Source organism: Cydia strobilella, chromosome 21 (assembly GCF_947568885.1).
Source record: "Cydia strobilella chromosome 21, ilCydStro3.1, whole genome shotgun sequence".
Taxonomy (NCBI): Eukaryota; Metazoa; Arthropoda; class Insecta; order Lepidoptera; family Tortricidae; genus Cydia; species Cydia strobilella.
The window spans coordinates 5,496,100-5,519,025 of record NC_086061.1 but is presented as its reverse complement, the minus strand read 5'-3'; the positions used below and the strand labels follow the sequence as shown (position 1 = coordinate 5,519,025).

At 38.0% G+C, this 22,926-nt stretch overlaps 4 protein-coding genes across 7 annotated transcripts in view; 1 reads left to right on the top strand and 3 right to left on the bottom strand.

Moving 5' to 3' along the window:
* Positions 1-791: 791 nt before the first annotated feature.
* On the bottom strand, positions 792-5,166 carry LOC134751302 (derlin-1-like). The gene is made up of 5 exons (XM_063686688.1): positions 4,745-5,166; positions 4,022-4,225; positions 2,769-2,917; positions 2,015-2,125; positions 792-1,821 (listed from the first exon to the last, which is right to left on the bottom strand). The coding sequence occupies exons 1-5, from the start codon at positions 4,895-4,897 to the stop codon at positions 1,698-1,700; spliced, it is 741 nt and encodes a 246-aa protein (XP_063542758.1). The 5' UTR covers positions 4,898-5,166; the 3' UTR covers positions 792-1,697.
* Positions 5,167-5,779: 613 nt separating this feature from the next.
* On the top strand, positions 5,780-11,133 carry LOC134751201 (probable enoyl-CoA hydratase). The gene is made up of 6 exons (XM_063686582.1): positions 5,780-5,976; positions 6,440-6,672; positions 6,872-7,022; positions 7,205-7,354; positions 9,844-10,041; positions 10,713-11,133. The coding sequence occupies exons 1-6, from the start codon at positions 5,826-5,828 to the stop codon at positions 10,826-10,828; spliced, it is 999 nt and encodes a 332-aa protein (XP_063542652.1). The 5' UTR covers positions 5,780-5,825; the 3' UTR covers positions 10,829-11,133.
* A 2,192-nt stretch (positions 11,134-13,325) lies between these two features.
* LOC134750923 (uncharacterized) lies at positions 13,326-15,900 on the bottom strand. Its single transcript, XM_063686176.1, has 2 exons — positions 13,716-15,900; positions 13,326-13,522 (listed from the first exon to the last, which is right to left on the bottom strand). The coding sequence occupies exons 1-2, from the start codon at positions 15,840-15,842 to the stop codon at positions 13,418-13,420; spliced, it is 2,232 nt and encodes a 743-aa protein (XP_063542246.1). The 5' UTR covers positions 15,843-15,900; the 3' UTR covers positions 13,326-13,417.
* Positions 15,901-20,447: 4,547 nt separating this feature from the next.
* Positions 20,448-22,926, bottom strand: part of LOC134751021 (transcription factor AP-2-epsilon) — an 81,298-nt gene continuing 78,819 nt past the window's right edge. For 2 of the 4 annotated variants that reach the window (XM_063686343.1, XM_063686345.1), the window contains 3 exons: positions 22,602-22,744; positions 21,644-21,811; positions 20,450-21,200 (listed from right to left, as the gene is read on the bottom strand). In XM_063686343.1, coding sequence (XP_063542413.1) covers positions 21,093-21,200; positions 21,644-21,811; positions 22,602-22,744 — 419 coding nt within the window. In that variant the 3' untranslated portion in view covers positions 20,450-21,092. Of the gene's footprint in view, positions 21,201-21,643; positions 21,812-22,601; positions 22,745-22,926 lie in introns of all 4 variants that reach the window. The other 2 variants (XM_063686346.1, XM_063686344.1) reach the window with 2 other exon arrangements.

Here is a 22,926-nt window from a genome sequence, read left to right as displayed (position 1 = left end):
GCGTGCGGAACATAGAGGTACAATAATATGGAGAGGAAATGACCCTCTCCCATTTGCCCGAACGAGATGCTCTTATGGAACTTTCAGTAGAAGTAGCAGAGAAAGCGCTATAATTGTTTGTCCTTGTCATAGTCTCACTTTTCTTTTCTGCCTACTTCTAATTTGTTGCCTACCGTTTTAATGGTGGGTAACAATGAACCCGACCAAATGACGTAACGTAGGTTGTTTTTGGTATGTTGTCAGGAATGTTAAAACGTGTTTTGAATTTTTTCGCATTGCGTATGTTCTGTCCCTCAGGGGCGCACGCGTATTGCACATCTATGTAATGCTAGGTCTATATAAAGAAAGAGATGTCGCTTTCTCGCTCTTACTTATGGGTGCGTCAAACACGCACCGCTTTTTAAGCTTTCGTGCGAATGGAGCCTATAAGAACCTATAAGCCCGCTCTAGACTCCACACTCGCGTTCGCGGCTTCGCGCACGAGTGTGGAGGGCCCTATACATTCTACTTCTCTTTCCGCACAGACTCTACATCAACTTCCGAGTCTCGGCAATAATGCACAGTCGCCATCAGATATATCGGAGCGGCCGAGGTGCTCACAAATATCTGAACACGACTCTATTGTCAAGGCGTTAGGTGCGTGTTTAGATATTTTTGAGCACCTCGGCCGCTCCGATATATCTGATGGCGACTGTACTACCTATTTGTATTAATCAAGACGTCTGCAAACTATACCACAAAGTTTAGAGATCAATTAATTTAAAAATACTGACTGCTTAATCATATTATTTATTAAAAATTTAATTAGTGTAAGTCCATACATAAAAGTAGATTATAATACTTATGTACAAAAAATATTTTTGATATAACTAATATTATAGTATATTTCTGACATCAACAAATCTGATATTAATTAGATCGAAGTTCTGTTAGCAGTACTTACAAGATACATGAGAGTCATGAGACCATCTTAATCAAAACACACAACATCAACCACTCAAAACTATCTAAAAAATAACGTTAATACAGGTGAAACTTTAATAACCAGCCATCAGCCATACTCTGCGTAGTGACTTTGTTGGTCATACTTTTAGTATGGCGATAATGCCGAAAACACGAAAAAAAAATTTGCTGTCCCATAGAAATCAGCGGCATCACATCAGCCGACAAATTTTTGCTCGCGATTTTGGCATTTGGTAATAAAATAAAAGTTGTTCAGTATCACCTATAGTCACTACGCAGAGTATGGCTGGTGATTAAATTCGTGCTTAGCGTTCATACTTCAGTTGTTATCGACTTGTAACTTGATCACATATTTCATATTTAGTATATTTAAAAAAATGTAAGCGAACCACGTGAGTAGGTTGCTGAGTGGCCTAAGTAAGTGTACAAGATTGAAAAGCTTGATTATGTAACTATTGTATAATGTATTCAGAGGCCTGCTAGTTTGCCCGCGGCCCCACTGGACTCCTTCAATGGCGGGGCTCTCGTTTGGGCTGAGGCCACACTGAAATTATTTGGATTGATGTTTCTTCTCCCAGTTTAACACATTGAGTGCCGGGAACCCGCTCGGTTCTCTGTTCGTAGTCGCGTTCCTCTACGGGAAAACGCTGGGATCGGCTACGAGCGTCGCTCTACGAAAACGTTGGCAGTGAATATGTTAAGATACTAAGATACCTAAAGAGTAGCAAGTGTATTCAGAGGCCTCCTAGGGTTTGCCCGTGGCCCCACTGGTGTCCTGCGGGGACGGGGGCTCTGGTATGTGCTGCTGCTGCAGGACCGAAGTTGTTCGGGCGACGGAAGTCAGGGAAATACTTCTTGCTATAAACAAAATAAAGTGATATTGTATTTTTAGCTAAAAATTACAAGATGGAATGGAAAAACGACCGATTTTTTTTGCCCGAGGCAATGCGTCCACCGACCGAGCTGCTTCGCGCGGCAATTTCCTCGCGAGGCGGCTCGTTCTGTGTGGACCCGCCTTAAGATTTATTAGACTATTTAGGGATATACTTACAGAATAGCAGGTGGTGTAAGTAAGGCGGGTCCGCCGAACTCCTGCGGGTACTTGAAGATGAGGAAGAAGGCCAGGTGGCCCACCAGGATGCCCAGGAACTCTTCAACGCCACTGAAAACATTATTTAATTAAACGGAATCCATTATAAACAGACCATTAGGGCTATGTCCACGCTAACAATTAGGCTGGTCCACACAGAACGAGCCGCCTCGCGAGGAAATTGTCGCGGTCTGTGTAGACGTGCCTCAGCCGCATTGCCTCGGGCGAGGCACGACTCCACTGTGTGGACCAGCCTATTGGCATCTGACACTGATAATTTCCTGTCCATTTCCTGGTCGATAAGTAACTGTAGTACCCAGCGTCAATATTTATTTGTTGGACCAGCAATGCATGCCGAATTGTCACTGTCAGGGGGTGGCTAATTGTAAAGTCCAGCTATCACATTACTAAAAGCAACTATGCTCTAGGAAACTTTTTTAATTGACGATATCGTCGTAATTTTAAACTAACACGGTACTTAATCGCGTAAAAACTTGCGTTTATTTATGGCCTGACGTTACGAACGTGACGTTACGTTCGTGGTCACTGGTCACAGGCAGACTGGCGATAAGTCCCGTGTTAGTTTAAAATTATGAGTGAAAATCGTGTTAGTTTAAATCGATATCGTCATAAATTTAATAAAAGCCTTTTTCAAATAAAATAAATAAATATGTAACAATTTATTTAATATAACTGTATTTGTAGAAAAACTTACCCTCCATTGACGATAACGTTGAACGCGAGCAGGACCCACGGCAGGAACATGGCGCGGAACCGCGTCCCAAACCAGAAGGACACAATCACGTCCTTATTCAGCTGACACCACACGTACAGCACTGAGATCACCATCGGGTCCATTACGTACTGAGGAATGAAACTCGATATTAATTACTTACCCTCAAATATTAAAAAAGAATAACGCCCAAAGCCTGCCCTATAAGGCGGTTCCACACAGAAAAATATGCCTCGCGAGGATATTGCCGCGCGAAGCAGCTCGGTCTGGTAAGATGTGCCTCGGGCGAAGTAAACGCACTCGCGGATCTCCACAAACCGAGCTGCTTCGCGTGCGAGACAAGCGTTTTTTTTTTTTTTAATAGTGCACTCTTTTTTAGATGTAATGTAGCAATTTTTTTAAGAGGCTACCTGCGGTTTTCATCGATTTTTGAGACCTTTTGAATCGTATCCTACTTTTGCACTACAGATAGACTTATAAGGCAAACGGCTATCGCCGCTCGCTATCGGTTCTTCAACCTTTTATCTCCATTTTTGTCTACCAGATTTTGAAAGAAATGATGATTTTTTTAAACATTGTCTAAAAAAAACACTTTTCATATCTCGTTTGCTGTGAAAGATCTTAAAAATACGAAATTTACATATTTGGGTTCATCTTTGTTGCCTCTAAAAACTGGTCAGAGGTTTTAATTTTAAACTAATTAACACAAAAGTTATGTAATATTGTCTTCGGTTACCGCGATAGTTACTCATGAAATAAAACTATGAAAAACTATTCAATATACGCGATATAATCCGTTTTCATAGTTTTATTACAAAAGTTATGCCTAAAATTGTTCAACTTTGATGCCAAATATCTCGAAGACAATGAACTTTGAAGTAAATATGGGATACTATATTGCTTAAAGCCGTTGCTGTTAATATGATAAGCTACGGCATACGGCTACTAAGGCATTCAGATCGAAGGTCATTGGGGCATGGGATCCCCTTAAGCAATTTGTTTCTTTCTATAACTTCTAGCATCCCACGGTCCTAATACAAATTACCTCCAATGAGATTTGAATCATTATTAAATGGAACAGAAATGCTTTCTTTACATAACGAAACATATTCGATTCTATTTTCTAATACCATTGATTAAAGTTTGACTGCCAATATTTCTTGTTTGGCCGGCCACTAGAGGGTAACAGTTAACACTTTTTAAACAGATAATCGTAATTGTAAAAACGTACTCACACTTAATCCAACTAAAACCCCAATACCAATGCAGACTAGCCAATTAAAGATCAGCATGGTAAAGTAGTCAGCCGGCTTGCCAGCGAAGATCCCGGTCTCCAGCCGCTCGGAATAACTGTACAGGAAGTAACAGTTCACGAGGAAGTGGAACCCAGTGGATGGGGTGATGGGATAGTAGAATAGTGCTGTTGCTGGTCTCCATAACTGAAAAAAAAAATATCTTCTTTTATCTGATCTATCTTAAGAAGCCTAAACTAACTAATAGAAATCAAAATATTTAATAAATCTGATTTGTTCCTTGATTGAAATGGATTTAATTTTAAACCAGTCTTAGTAAGTAAATTTATCTATAAATATAAATATCTGGGACAATTTTAAATACACAGATCAACCTAGGAGACAATATTCATATGTTATAGATAAATATATTTTAATATACATAGATAACATCCATTACTCAGGAACAAATATTCATGATTAGCAGAAAATTAAATTCAAATCCGGGACCCCCTGCTTCGCTAGGAGGCCATTAAATAGGTATAATCATAGTCTTACATACTAACTAATAATGTTTGAAGAGTTTAAACTGAAATCATATTTTGGCAGAATTTTAGTTAGGCATGCTTGTGTCTATCTTGTAGCTTTGCAAATGCTTTTAAATATAAAGATGTTCAAAGTATATTTACATAAAAAAATATAGGTAAGTATATTAAAAGCACTTACATGGAATCTGTTGATGAAGGCGCCAATATCCAAAATTAAATACCTGAAGTCGAGAAGATTAAATTTGGCTAATATACTGAGTCCAACAGTTAAAGATAACCAGTAACGAGTGAAGAAGGGTATTCCATAATACCAGTCTCTAAATTCCGTCATTGTATAATTTGTATATTTATTTAAAGCCAATTATTTTAATATTATCGTGCAAGAAAAAAATATAGGGCTTATCTACACCGGTGCTAGATAACACAACACAATGAGGTTACGCGATATATTCTGGAATGACTCGCTGTTTTAGGAATTGTCGTTTGACAAATAAATATTCCTGATGTAATTCCATGCAAACTGCAGCCTTGTACACGTGTCCCGATCGAATTTGTCCAGAATTATTCGTAGATTTGTTCTCTTGTCTGACGTAGTGACGTATGGGTCTGACGTTTAGTTTTGTTTGACTGTGTTTGACATTTATTTTGGATCATTTCAAGATCTTGATTATTGTACAGTCTGGCAAAAAAGAGTAGAAATTAAAAAGTGGCATCACTGGTGTCGTGTCGTCCCATTTAAATCACAGATTATTAACTAGTTACTTATTTAAATCAATCTAAAGTTCCCTCCACAGTCGTGCGCGAATCGCGGCGCGAAGCCGTAAACGCGAGTGTGGAGTCTAGTTCGCTAATCAGCGCAGCCGCGAACGCGAGTGTGGAGTCGATTTCGCTGATTAGTTTGACGTTTTTGAACGAGCAGCGCAGCTGACAGATTTGACAGGCTGACAGCGGCAAAACAATTTGACACTAAGCTCAAGCTCCCCCACTTCCCGCTTTTCTACTAATTTTTGTATTCGTCATGTGTTTGTCTGTGATGTTCATAACAATTATTCGTTTTTAGCATGTTTTTAGGTTTTCCCAACCACACCTCCCAGACTACCGAACATTCTCCTCACGTGTGAAAGTCAAAAACCGACATTGGCAAATTCACCCCGTGCAAAATTGCGGGGAGTAAAAGCCAGATAGGATAAAAAAAAAAAAAAAAAGCTCAAGCTATACATAGCAACTTATTTAAAAGCAATATTATTTCAAGTTTAAAAATGAGAATGCTAATAAAGAAAGTGGCTTCGGCCTCAAATCTATCGTTCATTCGGTTAAGCGCAATAAGATTGAGCTCCAGCGATGCAAAAGCCAAGTCTCAAGATAAAGAAAGTCCTAAGCCGGAGCTAGAGGAAGCAGCGGTAAAAAAAAGTAAGGTTATCTTGGTTTTTAGAACGAAGTTATAAATGCATTAAATTGCTCTAAATTCTTGTTTTAAGTTTCCGCAACAAACTAACAAATTGCACATTTCCGTAAAACCTCCTAATTTCTATGTAGCAAATATTTAAAAAAAATTGAATTACCATTGGATTGGATAACAATGGTTTTTACCTCGGTTTCTTATAACATATATATAAATAGTTATTAGTTAGGATACTGACCCGATTTACATTACATATGGCCTGTGTATGTAGACCTACAGGCATTGCTAAGCAAAGTGTGATCAACAAGTCACAACAACTCATACTTACATCATGAATAATTTTAGCAACAGACATAGCTACATTTGCCTAAACATTCGTGTTGCACAGCTTTTCTAAATTTGGAAGACATGACGCACTATTGCAACATGATAAGCCAGTATTTTAGTTTAAGTTTAACTTTTTGCTTCCAGATATTGTAGTTGAAAAGTATGGCGGTGTAATGACTCTGAATATAGACCGTCAGACAACTCGCAACAGTCTGGACGAGCCCACACTGCGGGAGATGGCTGCGGCGATAGATGCGTTTGACAAGGACGCTGAGGCCAAAGTGCTGGTGTTCAATGGAGAGGGTGGCTCGTTCTGTTCCGGGTTTGATATGGACGAGATGAATGAGAAGGGGTATTACACGCTAAAAGATGCTGCTGTAAGTATTTTTGTTGCATGTTTTATTGTCAAACTTATCATAAGTTCAAAGTCGCACTCTGGGCACATGGGGCCCTGTTCTAGAATTATCTGACCAGTAGCCAAGGTGGAATACTATGTATTTTGTTCTTATTGCTACATTAGACTACTTGGATTTGGTTATTTTGTCCTAATATTTATTAATTGCAAATCCATTCCAGTCACGGCTCCTGCGGCGCCCTCTATGTGATAAACCGACTATAGCCGCCGTCACTGGATTTGCTGTGGCTGAAGGTTTTGAATTAGCGCTGGCGTGCGACCTGCGAGTCATAGAAGATACCGCTGTTATGGGGTTCCTCGGCCGTAGGTTCGGTGAGTATTATACTGCCTGACAGAGACAATGACAATAAGAGAGAGAGAGAGAGAGATAAGCAATTTTCTATTTCATAATCACAAAGATTAGAGTCTGTGCGGAAAGAGAAGAGTCATGGAACATATGGGAACCAATACATTTCACAGCTCTAATGTAATAATAAATTGTATTGGTTTTTCAGGAGTACCTTCAACACTGTACGGCGGCCGAAGACTAACATCACTCATTGGTCTGTCACAAGCTTTAGACTTGCTTATGACTGGCAGACTCATCTCTGGGACAGAAGCCCATCAAAAAGGCCTGGCTGCTAAAGTCACGGCTACCGGCACAGGTAAGGAAGATGATGAGTACGATTTATCAACCATATACATATGTACATACGTACAGACATATGTCAATAGAATTTAAACAGTAGCAATCCAATAAAAAAAAAACATAAAAAGAAATCCATAACAGGTTAGTCGAACATGTACATGCAGGAACTTAAAACTACGTTAGATACAATTATACAATTATTTATTACCAAAAAAATTATTAAATTTATTAGGTTAAAATTAGTTTGGAATTTCGAACACTGTGACATGTTCTCAAAATATTATCAGTATTAGGATGCTTAGCAGTTAGCACTAAGAAGTACAATTAACCTGCCTGTTTCTATCTCTATCGCTTGCGCATAATTATATCCTCCTAAGGCCCAAGGTCCTACAGTTTGATGAAATTTAAATCATATTCATTTGGAACAGAGTTGCATTTGTTTTGTTTCGTTCAATTTTCAAACAAAATAAAATCAGCTGTATTCCCTACTGCACTATAGGTTCAAATTTCAGTGGCAAACTTTGGATTTTTCATTTGTATGGCTGGACCTTAGGAGGATGGGCGGGACCGCAACCATGATGCCGGCGATCAAAGACACTGTACAGTCACCTGCAATGATATGTTACTCTTCGAAGACCGCAAAAATATCTGACACGATCTTTTTTTTTTCTTATTTTATGGCTTTACTCCTCACTAAGTCTAGCAAGGTGGATTCTGCCAATGTCGAGGTGTGTAGACTTTTGATTTGTGAGACGAGGTTCGGTTTAACTGAACTTGTGGAAGGATAGGCTGGGAACCTACAACAAACAGACAAACACACAGATATTATGGACATCACAGACAAACAAATTTTTACAATTCACATAGTACACACACGGACACGATCTTATTTGAAGAGCCATCAGGCGGTCTAGCATAAATTGCGTTCTCGCGCGCGAGTCCATACTTGAAGTCGCGCTAGATGTATGGAGTCGCGCGCGAGAACGCAACTTATGCTAGACCGCCAGAGCGTGTGACATATATTTTGCGGCCTTCGAAGAGTAATATAACATTATTGCACGAGCGGGATGCGCGTGCGATAGAGATAGGAACAGGTCAATGTACGAAATAGGGAATGTACTGCAGTGTTCTGCCGCCAGAGTGCAGCACTAGTGCACATCCTAAACCGTAGAGTAACTTATGCTTAGTTTTCACTATGACATTGATGCATCAAGGCGGTTTGTTTACAGGTGGCCTACCGCGAAATGCGAAAATCGAAATTCGGTAGAGAGGCAGAAACCGAAATTTCGATTTTCACGTTTCGCGGCATGCCGTGTGATTGTGCTAGTGACGCCCTTTACGCAGTTTTGCGTAATATTCCCTATTCTTTGTGGTAACTGTCTTTTCTTTTCAGTAACATTGACTGAATTCGTCACTAGATGGCACTGTACCGTGTATAAAGTAGCGAATGATATCTCGACAAAGTTACCTATAATTTCGATTTCGCGATATACCCTTAGATTGTGGTATTGGCGCCACCTACGCAGAGTTTCGCGTAATATTCCCTACGAAACTCTGTGTAGGTGGCGCCACCACTAACAGTACTAAAGTACTAACACAATCTGAGGGTCTATCGCGAAATAAGAAAATCGAAATTTCGATATCTAACATCTCTGTCACTTGCATATTCGAGCGATAGAGGCAGATGGCGAAATTTCGGATTCGCGTTTCCCGGTAGGTAGGTCCTCTGTAATCAAACCGCCTTGATGCATCAAAGTCATATTTTATTATCTGAAAATTTGTCAAAAAGCTGTTAAAGGTACAGTATGTATAAGTTACTCTATGGTTTACTAAAAAGGCTAGTGCTGCACTCTGGTGGCAGAACATTGCAGTAATATACCCTATAGATAGATGGATACAGTCTAAGTCCTAAGACTCTAAGCAAAGATTTCAGTTTTATTTTAGGACATCTCTCGCGACGGCACGCATCGCGCGATGCCCTAGCAAAAATAGATCTGATGATGAAGACCGAAGTCTATCGCCGAATGTGAGGCCGTATCGACACGAGTACCTATTCTACGTCGACATGTCGTTCGCCAGTTTGCTGACGGTACAGCGCCATCTAGCGAGCGATTGGGACAAGTTTATTACATGCTTTTATGGTATCAGCAGGAGAGTTGAGGTGAATGATGACACAGCTACATAACGTACTAATCCTTGGTCGTACAAAAACCTTGGTGACGATAAGATTAAGTAGAAAGTATACCATTAAAACCCAAGAATGGGATTGTCAACTGTAAAAGCTTTGCATACCTATATATAGCGCCAGCATAGATTTTTCCTGTCTCTAGTTTTGTTCTACGAGATTTGGTTTAAAGAGCATCCAGGGCATAAAATAAAAAAACAAGAATTTAACACAATTCTAGAGAATGACAGATCACCTATGCTGGCGCCATCTGTAAATTACTTGGACGAGCAAACCTCATTGAAAACCTTCAAGTTTAACAAGGAACCTTTTTATTTCAGCCCTAGGAGAATCAATAAAGCTGGCCAAGTCCATAACGAAGTTCCCTCAAAACGCGCTGATGATGGACAAGTTAGCCGCGGTTAACTCCCAGCTGAACCCGAACAGTGAAGAGTCCATGCGGGACGAGGCGGTCATGCAGAGTCTACTGGGCGCTGCTCTGGAAGACTTGAAGGAGGGCGTCAAGAAATTCCAAGATGGTGAGTACATATACTCTGTCACACCCACTTTGTCAGTGAAAAAAGGCGCGAAATTCAAATTTTCTCTTCGCGCCTTAATTTTTTAGGGTACCGTACCCAAAGGGTAAAAACGGGACCCCATTACTTAGACTCCACTGTCCGTCTGTCTGTCTGTCACCACGCTGTATCTCATGAACCGCGATAGCTAGACGGTTGAAATTTTCACAGATGATGTTCTGTTACCGCTATAACAACAGATACTAAAAATACGAAACCGTCGGTGGGCGAGTCCGACTCGCACTTGTCCGGTTTTAAATTTGCCGCCTTTTTCTACTGAGAAGGTGGGTCCCAGGGTTTAATAAATGAATGTTGAAAGCAACTGTCAAAGGTAGGTAGATGGCGCCAGCATAGGTCTCCCTAGTTTTGTTCTTTTGGGGTTGCTTTATTTCACTGTCAAGATAGCAATTTTCTTGTTTTTCCATACTTCAAGACGGCTTCGTAATCGCGCGACGTGACTGTTGAGCAAGAGGCGTTTTGTGCGTTGTGTACGATTCTCAGACTTTGACTGTCGTTTCTGAATGTTGTATTGTATAGCTTCAATGCAATGCCATAGACATTTGATCCTCAAAACAAACCGGATCGACATATCATTATCCCTTAGACAGAATCTAGCCTATTGTACTTTTTTTCAGGAGTCGGCAAGCACGGGAAGTTCCACAATCTGACAGAGGTTTCCCTAGAAGATTGGGAGCTAGAAAACACGGTCGAAGAGACTGTGGTCACGCACGACACAGATAAGAAGAAATGAACCTTACGTTACTAGTATTAAGGTCTGCGTTACAAGGATGGTTAAACTGGACCAAAGAGAATTAAGAAGACATAGAGTGCTCACTCCATACATCAGTTTTGTTACCAAAACCAATGAGGATATAATAAGATAGAGCGGTACTGTCATAGTAAATTTTGTAACCACAGTAAATTCACTGCCATCTATCGACATACTCTAAACCTAAAAATGAAGATTTATAAAAATACGTTAAAATGTATTTAAATATGGATAAATGATTTTTTTATTTGCATTAATAGTTTTTATATGATTTTGACCCATGTTCTTTCACTGGTATGCGTTAAAATTATAAATAGCAAACGAAACAGTCAACGCCCTCTATACGAGAGTAGGCCAAAACTAGTGGCGCCATGTGATCGAGAATCAAATTTTCGTGATTTCGAGGCACGTTTTTCCTTAGACTGTATCCATCTATTACGGTGTTATATTATCTTTGCCAAAACGACTATTATTTTCGTAGTCGGCATCTAGCGTCAAGTAGCGAAACTATCAGTACTGCTACTCGACAATATATTTCGCGGCGAACGGATTCAAAGATTTTCAGCTAATATTATAACCGGAACTCTATTTTCAACTCCTGCTTATAATATTAGTTATAAATTGTTGAGCACTTCGTCAGTCGCGACACATGTGATATCTATTGTCGAGTAGCAGTACCGATAGTTCCGCTACTTAGCGCTAGATGTCGACTACGAAAATAAGTCGTTTTGGTAACAAAACTGTATGGAGTGAGCACTCTGTCTTCTTAATTCTCTTTGATCTGGACGCAGTTTAGCAATAATGTGGCTCGAAGTGTATTAGTTACCTGTGGAACGTAAAGTACAGTCAGCGATAAAAGCTTGTACTTACCAAAAATGTTTTTTTTTTTTTAGCAAAAACTTATTTACTGTTAGTTTTTGGTTATGTAGCATAGTATTCTAGTCATATTTAACTATGTAACATGAAATTCAATATTTCTTTAAATCTTATCCCGTTGAATACACAAAAACTTGTTAAGAGCAAAGAGGATATATATCTATCTTTGGTTAAGAGGAAAGGGGAGGCCGCTTTTCCATTGCATACGTTTGTACGTAGTCCCCATTTTCCTCTCTGGATATTGACATTATGGAAAATATTTTTACATAATTTGATGTATATTATTTAACCATAGCTATGCTTCTACGTTTGACTTTTTTAGATTTTTTAATTATTGTAAAAATTAGGAGCGAAAAGAATTTCATACAAATTTTTAAATGCTCCTAACTCTTATAATGATTAAAAGTCCGAAAAAAATCAAACGTAGGGGCTTACTTAGCTGTGGTTGATATACAACAAACTGTATCAAAATATTTTCAATAATATTAATCACGTTTGTATCAAAAGGCGATTTCGCGCGCGTCCTCCACTTTCGTCTTAACTACTCTATGTATTATAGAAGTATAAGAACTTTGTTAAAAATTACATTTTTCAACCAGGATTATTATCATGTTTTTTTTAACAGATCAGGGTAAGATCATAATATTCCAACCACATTATTTTAACGTAATGAAATAACTGTACTACTAATGCCATCTATTGGCAATGTTGATTAAACCAAAGCATATGGTTTTAATAAAAACAGTATGAAACAGGACTATTGTTATTTTATTACATTACCCTCGACTCCTACACACCATTTTGTATATATTCTAACTATTTTAAGAGATTTGTGGCCTTGAGCTCTCAAACTTTGATAGGTCCGCTGTCCTGTGCCCTACCACACAAAGCGAGATGTCATTCGCAGTGCCCATACCTCTCTTTTGGACAGTTTAAGGACATACCCGGGTCCGGACGTAGTTTATGGACATACCCGGGTCCTCACTAGTTAGCATCCTAATTGCAGTTTTCCATTCCACAAAAATAAATCTACTTCCACAACTGACTAGAAATTAGCTGAATTAATGAGTACAAATATAAAACATTGAATATTTTTAGAAATTCGAGACAAAGTATATTAAAAAGATTGTTTACGATATTCTGATATTTTGTGAAATGGTAAACAGCCTGGCCATAGGCAATTTATGACAACAGGCGGGCACACTGATGCCGATCCGCCGCTGCGGTGTGTAGGTAAGCGACACAGCTATATGCACGCATAGCGATGCCTCACTCGCACATCGGAGCACGTCCTGCATCGTATGTGAAGACCGCCTTATGCCGCAGTGTGTAGTCTTAAATAATTTATACTCTGGCACACCCACTTTGTCAGTAGAAAATAGCGGGAAATTAAAAAAATGTAGGCGCGAAAGGGGACAATTTTAATTTCGCTATTTATCTACTGATTTTGAGTTTTGGGTGTGCCAGAGTATAAATATACTTAATAATAATAATAAAAGACGTTTATTCAAGAAGTTGTAACATAGGTACATAATAAAAGTACACGATAATGCTTACAAACTAATTGAAACTAATTTAATTTACTTCTGTTAAGATCCCTTCAAACATTTTTATTATGAGGCTGACATGTTCACCTAGAGTGTCCAAAGCCTCCATAAAAACCAGATAAAAAAAAAAAAAACATTTTTATTGAATTCAAATTGGCAAATTCCCTATTATCTTCTGTAACTGTTCAGCTAAGTCTTCAAGATTCTCTGTGTGTGGATTCTCCATGCTGTCTTTGATGGTCTTTTGCAAATTCTGAAAAAAAAAGGATAAGGGTAAATTCATGAGTTAAGTAAATAACTTTGCCTTTTTGTTTTAAATTATTTTAGTGGTCTACTTTAAACTAATACTTTTGATACGGCCCAATCAAAGTCATTATTAATGTCAAACTTCTATGAAAGTATGATATATACAGAATCGATTTCTAATTTGTACAAATTATACCTACCTCAACATTGGTATAAAAAGCATAATCTATAAACTGAATATCAGATCCAGTTGTCTTGTAATCTCCATGAAGTAAATTGGCAAAGAAGTTTCGTACACCCAACACCTTGCTTATATCAGCACCAGACACTTTTAGTACCGGGGTATCGTCTGTTACTATCTCAACGTCCAGTTTATGTCTTCCAATTTCAAAAGTTAGGTTACAATTCGATTTCAAGAACTCTTCTGAAGAAAGTTGTTTTGATAGATACTCCGCTTTTCTTGTATTTAAACTACTGAGTAGTTCCTGGTTTTTAAATATTTCAGCGTAATTCATTGGCAATTTAACATACATGGATAATTCTGAACCTGATATATTTGTTGTATCGATGAATTTAAAAAGATTTCCATGTTGATTACTGGCAGTTTTTGCAATCATGTCATCAATTGTCTGTTGAGGTTCCTTGAAACTTCTTGGTCTGCTTGAGATTAAATCTGTTTTGATGAAGTGTTCAGAGTTTAGAATAATTTCTTTTGAGTACAGTGTTGTCCACATTGGTTCTTTAGAATCAAAAGCCCCCGGCAGATGAGTGACTATTTTGATGTTTACTTTAACAACTGACACATTTGTCATAGTTCTGTAATCTAGAGGTATTAACACATTTATTTTATAAAATGAGTCTGATACATTAAGGCTGTTAGTCTTCAATAGCTTGTCTTCAGAAAACAGTGACATGTGTATCTTTGAATTTTTAAACAGTTGTGATATAACTTGATTTACTAAATGCTCCATTTGCATTACTCTCATTTTTATGAGAAAGTAAATTGATTCTGCTTTGAAATACTCTTCTAAGTCCTCAGTTGTTGTTAAATCTGGATTTTCTTTGACAGCATCCTCATAATGCTCATAAACAGTGATTGTGTTTTTCAAAATGCTGTCCATTAAATCTTGTCTGTTAGATAAGGCCAATGCTGTGATGTAATTCCCTTCCTCATTGAGTTTCTCAATCAATTCATTGTTTCTATCCACTTCTTCTAACAACCTGTACAGGTATTCAGAATTGTTTAATAATTTCTCAGCCGGACAGTGCTCCGATTCTGGTTCTAGATAACTTACGTCATCATCTGGTATAACATATACGAGTTTCGAAAATGTGGTGCAGATCAATTGGTCTCCGACCCTGACAAAGTCCTTAACCTGCCTGAGGAAATATTGTTTGAAAGTTATTTTTGAAAAAGTGTTTTCGGTTTTCCACATAGAAAGACCATCCGTATATATTAATGTATCTTTAAGTAACATAAACTTGTTAACTTCAGTGTTTAAATGGATTGGAACAACCATTTGTGTTGCTGTCTGAAGCGAAAGCTTTAAAATGGTTCCGGATTTGAGAACTATTATCACATTAAGTTCTTCCAACCATATGGCTTGGATATTGCATATTTCAGACGGACATGAGTAAAGCTTGATCAACTGAATGTCATCTTGCACCATGTTAGAACTGAATAAACAGGCAAATACATTCATTCTGTCGAAGGACATAATTACAACATTTGTATCCTTCAGTACAAGATTAATGCTAAACAGTTGCTTTATCCCTTCATCATGGCTATTAACCTTGGAAACAGTTAGCAAGCATTTATCTTGACTAGTTTTCTGTGGTAGCCCAGTCTCACCTTTATAATAAATTGGGATCTTTCTTTTTGCTTGGAAATCACTGTTGATTCTATTTAAACACAGAAAATAAGTGTCTGATTCTGCCTTTAAACTCACTACATATTCACCATATTCAACGAATCCTAAAATGTTCCGTTCTCGCGGCAAAAAACTTGTCTTCAAACGTTTCTGAGTATTTTTGAATTTAAGCGAAGTTACGTGCACATTTCCACGACAGTCTAGGCAAATTAAGTAATTATTCGATATTATAATCTGATGCACAACAAACTCTGGAGTGAATATTCTTGTAGCTTCTTCAAAATTCATATTTTCGTACAGAAATAACTGGTACTTATTCCAGAAGATGAAGATTGAATTTGATGAGTTGTACACTAGGTTTAAATTGTCCAATAATTCGTAACCACATTTGTAGGATTTCTTCGTATCTAATTGTTCATCATCACAGACGTCCATTTCACCAATGCTTAAATCCATTTTAATATACTTATAATATTCTTGTTTTACTCCGGTAATGCGAACAGGCTACAACGGCACCGTGTTTATTGTGTTTAAGCGGTAATTTTTCAATGTCATTTTAACATTCTGGCTACGTTCAGAAATAAATAAGAAACTATGAACACGTTCGGTAAAGTTCGTATATAACCAAAGATAATTAAGAAGACAGTGCTCACTCCTGCTCACTCCATACATTGGTTTTGTTTCGTAGTCTACATCTAGCGTCAAATAGCGGAACTATCAGTACTGCTACTCGACTCTAGATGTCACATCACATGTGTCGCGACTGACGAAAAGTGTATTGCTCAACAATTTATTTAGCCTTTTGGCAACTAGATGGCGCTAGTAGCCCTCGATATCGCTGTAGTCAATAACCTAATTAATAATTTTACCCTTACCGTAGCTTTAAAATTCCGAAACCATGTGTGTTGTGTTGTCTAGATTTTTATGAAAATCAAGATTAGTGAAACGTTTACAAAATATATAAGATTAAAAAAAAACAGTGCGTGGAGTCCCTCCGCGCGGAAGAAGTGAAACTTCGTTTAACGCTATGAAGTTAGCTGCGTTTAACGCTTTAAATGCATAAAGCTATGAAGTTAGCTGCGCTTAACGCTGTCAGTTGGAAGTCCCATAAGAAGTTTCACTTCAAAAAAAGATTAGTGAAACCAGTGAAACGTAATTGAACTAATCAACCTAAAATTAGTATTTCTTCAATAACAAACTAGATGTCGCTAGTAGGCCCATTATAAATAGCCCATGTACCCTGTAAAAATACGGAACATCATGTAACGGGGTGTAATTTTCATGTATTCAAACATGAAAATTACACCCCGCTGCTGGTTTGTTAGAATATTTTTAGTTCCAATATTCATGTAGTAGGTATATTAGATAAATCGGTTAAAAACAAGTCAAATGTATTTGCTCTATCTGGGCGTATTAACCTTTTGGACGCCAGTGACCGATTATTTCAGTATTGACACTTCGGTGACGTGGCGTGTCATCCAGAGCTTTTGTGTTTGACACGGCGTCGAAAAGGTTAATTGGGTTCCATTTACCCCCGAGAGTCGGTCAGGGCCTTCTCTCCGGCTTGCTTTCATTGGCCGGCCGGAGTGAACACTGAGCAGGGGCCGCAATACTCAACTCTGGCTTGCCTTTACCTCGCTAACGCTTGGGCAATTAGGTAAATCAGGAGAAATAAATTAAACAAATATTGAAATAACATCATTCATTTACTCTGGGAAATGAAACAAACACAATCTTATCGATATTTTTCAAGAAATATCTCTATAAGGACGATAAATCGTCATTACACTTCAACCAAACGTATCCAAAGTCCGTGTCCAAAGAATTAACATTAACATAGTGCATTAAATAAAATGTGCGACACCATTTTACCCTGATTCAAAAACTTCACAGAGCCTTAAGTTACAATGAGGTAATCCCCGAAAAGTATAAAATATACCACTACAAGCATTGTTAAGAGGAAAGTGGACAACGTCACGTGCTCACTGCTCCTTACAAACCAAACGTAGTTCCCATTTTCCTCTTTGTATAGGTATTAACCCTTTAAGTCCTATATAAACATTTTAATTTTTTTTCGTAATTAGGATAATAGAGCGTGGATGTTTTTTGAACTCACAGCGTCTATTTTTGCGCTTGCGGTAAACATTATAGAAATTATTTTAACGCAATTTAACCACAGCCATGCCCCTTCGTTTGTTTTTATTCGATTTTTAAATAATTATAAGAGTTGAGAGCTCGTAAAAAATTGTATGGAATTCGTTTTTCGCTCAATTACTTATAAGAGCTCATTATAATAATAAACAAATCGAAAAAAGCCAAACGAAGGAGCATGGCTATGGTTATTATCCATTGGGTGACCCAATGGTATCCAAGAGAGGGTAAAAGAAAGGCGAAGAAACCAATAACGAGATGGGGCGACGACATCGCGCAGGTAGCTGGCCGTACCTGGAGCAGAGTGGCACTGGATCGGAGAGAGTGGAGAAGGTTGGAGGAGGCCTTTGCCGAAGGGCAAGCAGACAAGGAATACAAAAGATGGGAGATAATAGAGAGATAATGTGCAAATGTTCCTTGTCCTGCAAATAAAGGCTATTTTATTTATTATTTATTTTATTATGGTTATTATCCAGGCAGAAAAACGGGGACTACGTTTGTATACAGGGGGGTAGTTCACTATCGTCTTAAAGTAACGTATAATGAAATCACTTCAGAGCCCTATTTAATAAATAATCAAATTAATATGTTCCATATCTAAACAGCGTATCACACTGCTAACTTTGATACTACTGGTCCTAGTTTCGAATGTCGGTCGAACATCTTGAAGCTTTACAAAATAGGGCTAAGTACGGTTTTATTTGCCAATACGATTTATTGAACGTGTTATAACTTATTGTTTTGAGAGAATTGCTTCGACAACCATTTTAACCTTTTAACCTCTGTTAACTAGTCTTTTGATGACACTAAACGTCAAAAATCATAATTTTGTACAATTCATGGTTTGGAACTGTATTTATTGTTAATCAATGGTTAAAGGTAATAAATTGAAATTAAAAAATTGATATTATTGTTGCATTCTCACAATATCGTCAAAAGGTTAAAATGTAATTTTACTCTCAATCGTCTTACAAAAATAATAAACTTATTCGGTAGTCTTTGTGGTGGTAAAAGTAACAAAAAAACCGACCAAGTGCGAGTCAGACTCGCGCACAAAGGGTTCCGTACATACGCAATAAACGGCAAATAAATCACGTTTGTTGTATGGGAGCCCCGCTTAACCCTTAAATGCATGATTTTTTGTATAACTTTTTAATAAATTGAAATAGATGTGTCATGTTGTATAGATTGAGGGAAAAATAAAGAAAAAAATCATAGTATTTAAAAAAACATATATAATATACGATGCATATATACATCATTATGCATTTAAGGGTTAAATATTTATTTTATTCTGTTTTTAGTATTTGTTGATATAGCATAAATACATCATCTGTGAAAATTTCAACTGTCTAGCTATCACGGTTCATGAGATACAGCTTGGTGACAGACAGACAGACAGACACACGGACAGACGGACAATGGAGTCTTAGTCAATAGGGTTCTGTTTTTACCGTTTGGGTACGGAACCTTGAAAAGCTTATCTACGTCAAGTTTAATAAATTTGTTTAATTACTTTAATTAGGTATCATTTGGCACACGATTAAAGATAATTTTTGAGTTTTAAATATGTTGAGCAAGTATGAGTGATAATTTATGATATTTTCATTTAATCACAAAAGGCATAGTTTATGGGTATTCATAGCTACGGAAATATACATTATCACCCTAGCTTTGGTTATCGACAGATGCCTGATATATATAATTAAGAAATGTATTGAAAAAAATCAACAGGTAAGACGATAGTGGAAAGTGGGTGACCGCTTTTCCATACAAACGTAGTCCTCCCTGGTAATTGACATTATGGAAAATATGTTGTTAATGTATATTTCCGTAGCCTGCCTTCTTCAATGCTTTGATTATTATAAGAGTTAAAAGAAAAACCAATTCCACGCAATTTTTTTAAATATAATTTTAAAATCGAAAAAATCAATCAAAGGGACTTGGCTATAGTAAATATACATTAAATTTATGTATAAATATTTTCCATAATCTCAATATCCAGGGAGGAAAATGGGGACTACGTTTGTATGGAGAAGCCATCGTCCCGTTTCCTCTTAATTCAGTTCCATTTCAGCTATTCTTTAACTATTTCAATGAGTAACGTTCTAAATTGTAGTTAACAATCATTTGTGTAATCTAAAAAAACGGTATAATTTGTTTGGTATAGTCTGCATCTTCTCAAATGATTTTTTCGCCAAAGACCCTAATCTGTTAAACAAAAGCCTTTGTTCCTTTTGTGCGTGCGCGTGCCCATTGTTAGTGAGCGCAAGCCACTCGCTGAAACACAATGGTCACGCGCTCACCAACAATGAGCACGCGCACGCATAAAAGGAACAAAGGCTTTTGTTTAACAGATTAGGGTCTTTGGCGAAAAAATCATTTGAGAAGAGGCAGACTATACCAAACTAAATATTCAGTAGCGCGAATTTGTACGTATCTTGTCGAATCATTTTTGCGAATCTTTAAAAACAGAATAGTAATAGTAATTATTTAGTTACGTGTTCTTGGAATATTGACACCATTTTACAACAAAGTAATTTAAATTAATTTTGTATTAAGCAGAAACGTCTGCGAAAGATGCTATTAAGCTTAGAAATAAATTAAAAGTAGAAAAATTCACTGTCTTGGTTGGGACTTGAACCCACGACCACTGGATCACTAGTACAGTGCTCTACCATCTGAGCCACCAAGACCGTACTCAATGCAGCGAATATTTCCACCATATATGAGCCATTAGGGAGGCTCTAGCGAGATCTACCGTAAGTGTTAACACTTCTTAAACGGCCTTGGTGGCTCAGATGGTAGAGCACTGTACTAGTGATCCAGTGGTCGTGGGTTCAAGTCCCACCCAATACAGTGAATTTTTCCACTTGTAATTTATTTCCAAAGTAATTAAGTTCTACAAACACTTGAACTGAGAAATTGGCAAGAAGGTACTCATAATTATTAATTATTATATACATGCGAGAATAATAATAAATATTAAATACTTAATCATCGGACACAGGTATCCGTTTTTAAACTAATTGGCACACTTTCACATTGAGTCACTAGCAAAATTATACCTAACCTTAACTAAAGAGGTTTTTTTCTAAATTCGAACGACCGGTGAAAATGCTATGTTATCCCTTAGTATGTAATGTATACATACTGTACATTAAATTATTTACAATTTGATATGTTTTACTTATTGCAGTTTTTGTAATTGCATTTATCATAACCTCGTAATAAAAATAGTTCGTCTCGACGAAAGCACGAAATCATGGCCTGATAATTAATGCTACTTTAAATGCTAATTAATACTATGGGTATTCATTTTAAAATCTATATTTACAAATCTCACAATCTTGAGTATTATAATTGCACTTTATTTGTATGCGGGCCACAAACGAAGATAATCATAATAATAAATACGCAATCTCCTTTTAAATTTTGTATGTTGTCAGTAGAACGATATGATTGATATGAAGTAATTCGCGTCCGTATGGACAGGTCCTTGGTCACATGGTTACACTCTGTGGTGCGGCCGACGTTTCCGCCGTTATGTTGGTGTTACTTCTTGATGTCGGGGTCCATTTTGGTTTTGTCCATTGACGACGAAACCATACCGCTTTGGGGGTATAATTTGTCTAAATGCTTGAGGGACTCGTTTAGGAAATTCTGAAACAATAAAAAAATTATTTATATCACAAAACACTATTTTCACCTTATAAGACAATCTGCAAATCATAAATTGTGATAGCACCTACTAGTTTTTAAATACCAGTTTTTGTTTATTCGCATTTTTTTTGTCAACAATTAGAATATCCAGTCACTCGTCATAAATCCACTACAGCCATGATCTAAAGGTAAGGGACGACGCTTAGAACAAAAGAGATACGATAGGTAATGTTAAATTTCGTAAGTGTGTTTCAAAGGTGAGTTTAAAAACTTCCAGCAGGTCTGGCTAAAGATTCTTGAATAGCAGTGAGTGTCGTCACGACCGTCGGTCCGCTGAAAGCCACGTGAGATTAAGAGAAAGAGTGAGTGTCGTTGTATGGCCAGCTCTGGCAAGCGTGGCGGCTGTATTGTATAGAGGCCAGCGATAACAGTCACAAGTATACCTGTATAGCAGTGAGTGCCGCCACGATGGCCGGTCCACCGAAGCCGTGTGAGATGAGCGAAAAGTGCGTTAGATGCCGTTGTATTGCCGGCTCTAGTAGGTGCGGCGGGCGGGTATTACAGAGCGGCGAACGGTCCTGGTTCAGGAGATCCATTAGCTCCTTGGTCACCTGAAACGTAAAAATTGTTATAGCTTTATAAACGAAATGGTCATAATGAGAAAATACGAGGATTTTTCACATATAGTAGATTTGCAGCATAACTGAAGTATCTAATCGATAGCACCAATATTTGCTATAAGAACTGAACAGGCGTGGCTCACTCCGCGATTTCGTCGCGTCGCTACAAGTACATGCGGCCCACACCAATTTTGGTGTCTAGTCATAGTAGTTGCCGCGCACCGCTACGGAACGGACGCCTGCTCGCGTTGCGCCACCTAGACGCGTTTTGTTAGAGAGTGAAACTTCTGTACCTGGTACTATTATTTATTCTGTGGTTGAAGGTCAAGCAAGAGTATAAGGCTAACATAAGGCTTCTGTACATAAAGATAAGATAAGATAAAGATTATATACTACTCTGGGGACTATACTATTGATTACTATTCTGGGGACTATGTTTACAATACAGACCTGTCTGGTGGACTGCAGTATTCTCATCCCGCGGGAACTCTTTCGCACATAGCCAAAGACGTTCTAACTACACTGCCGCTAAAGGCGGTAACCACAGATAAGTCAATGCTATTAGCCAAGTTATTATTATTATTATTTTTTATACTACGTCGGTGGCAAACAAGCATACGGCCCGCCTGATGTTAAGCAGTCTCCATAGCCTATGTACGCCTGCAACTCCAGAGGAGTTACATGCGCGTTGCCGACCCTAACACTCCTCTCCCTCGAGCTCTGGCAACCTTACTCACCGGCAGGAACACAACACTATTGGTAGGTTATTTGTTGAAGTTACCTGCTTAGTGGCCTGCAGCAGGTCGCGTCGCCGCCGCGCGTCGTGCTCCGCGTACTGGCGCGCGAGGTACTCCGCCAGCGCGCGCGCCGGGAACTCCGTCTCGCACACGTAGCCAAAGTCGCGCGCTAGGTGCACTGCCTCCGCTGGAAACCGAAAAACTTATGAATGAGTGTCGAATGAGTTTAATGTCAGACCGATTTGAGTGTTTTTCTGTAGTCGTGATAAAGATAATTTCATACAGTTTTATTTAGACTCAAATAATGCAGTGCCACGAAGCTTGCGAAATAATTAAACCAAAAAAAAATTTGGTAACTATCTCAGTAGA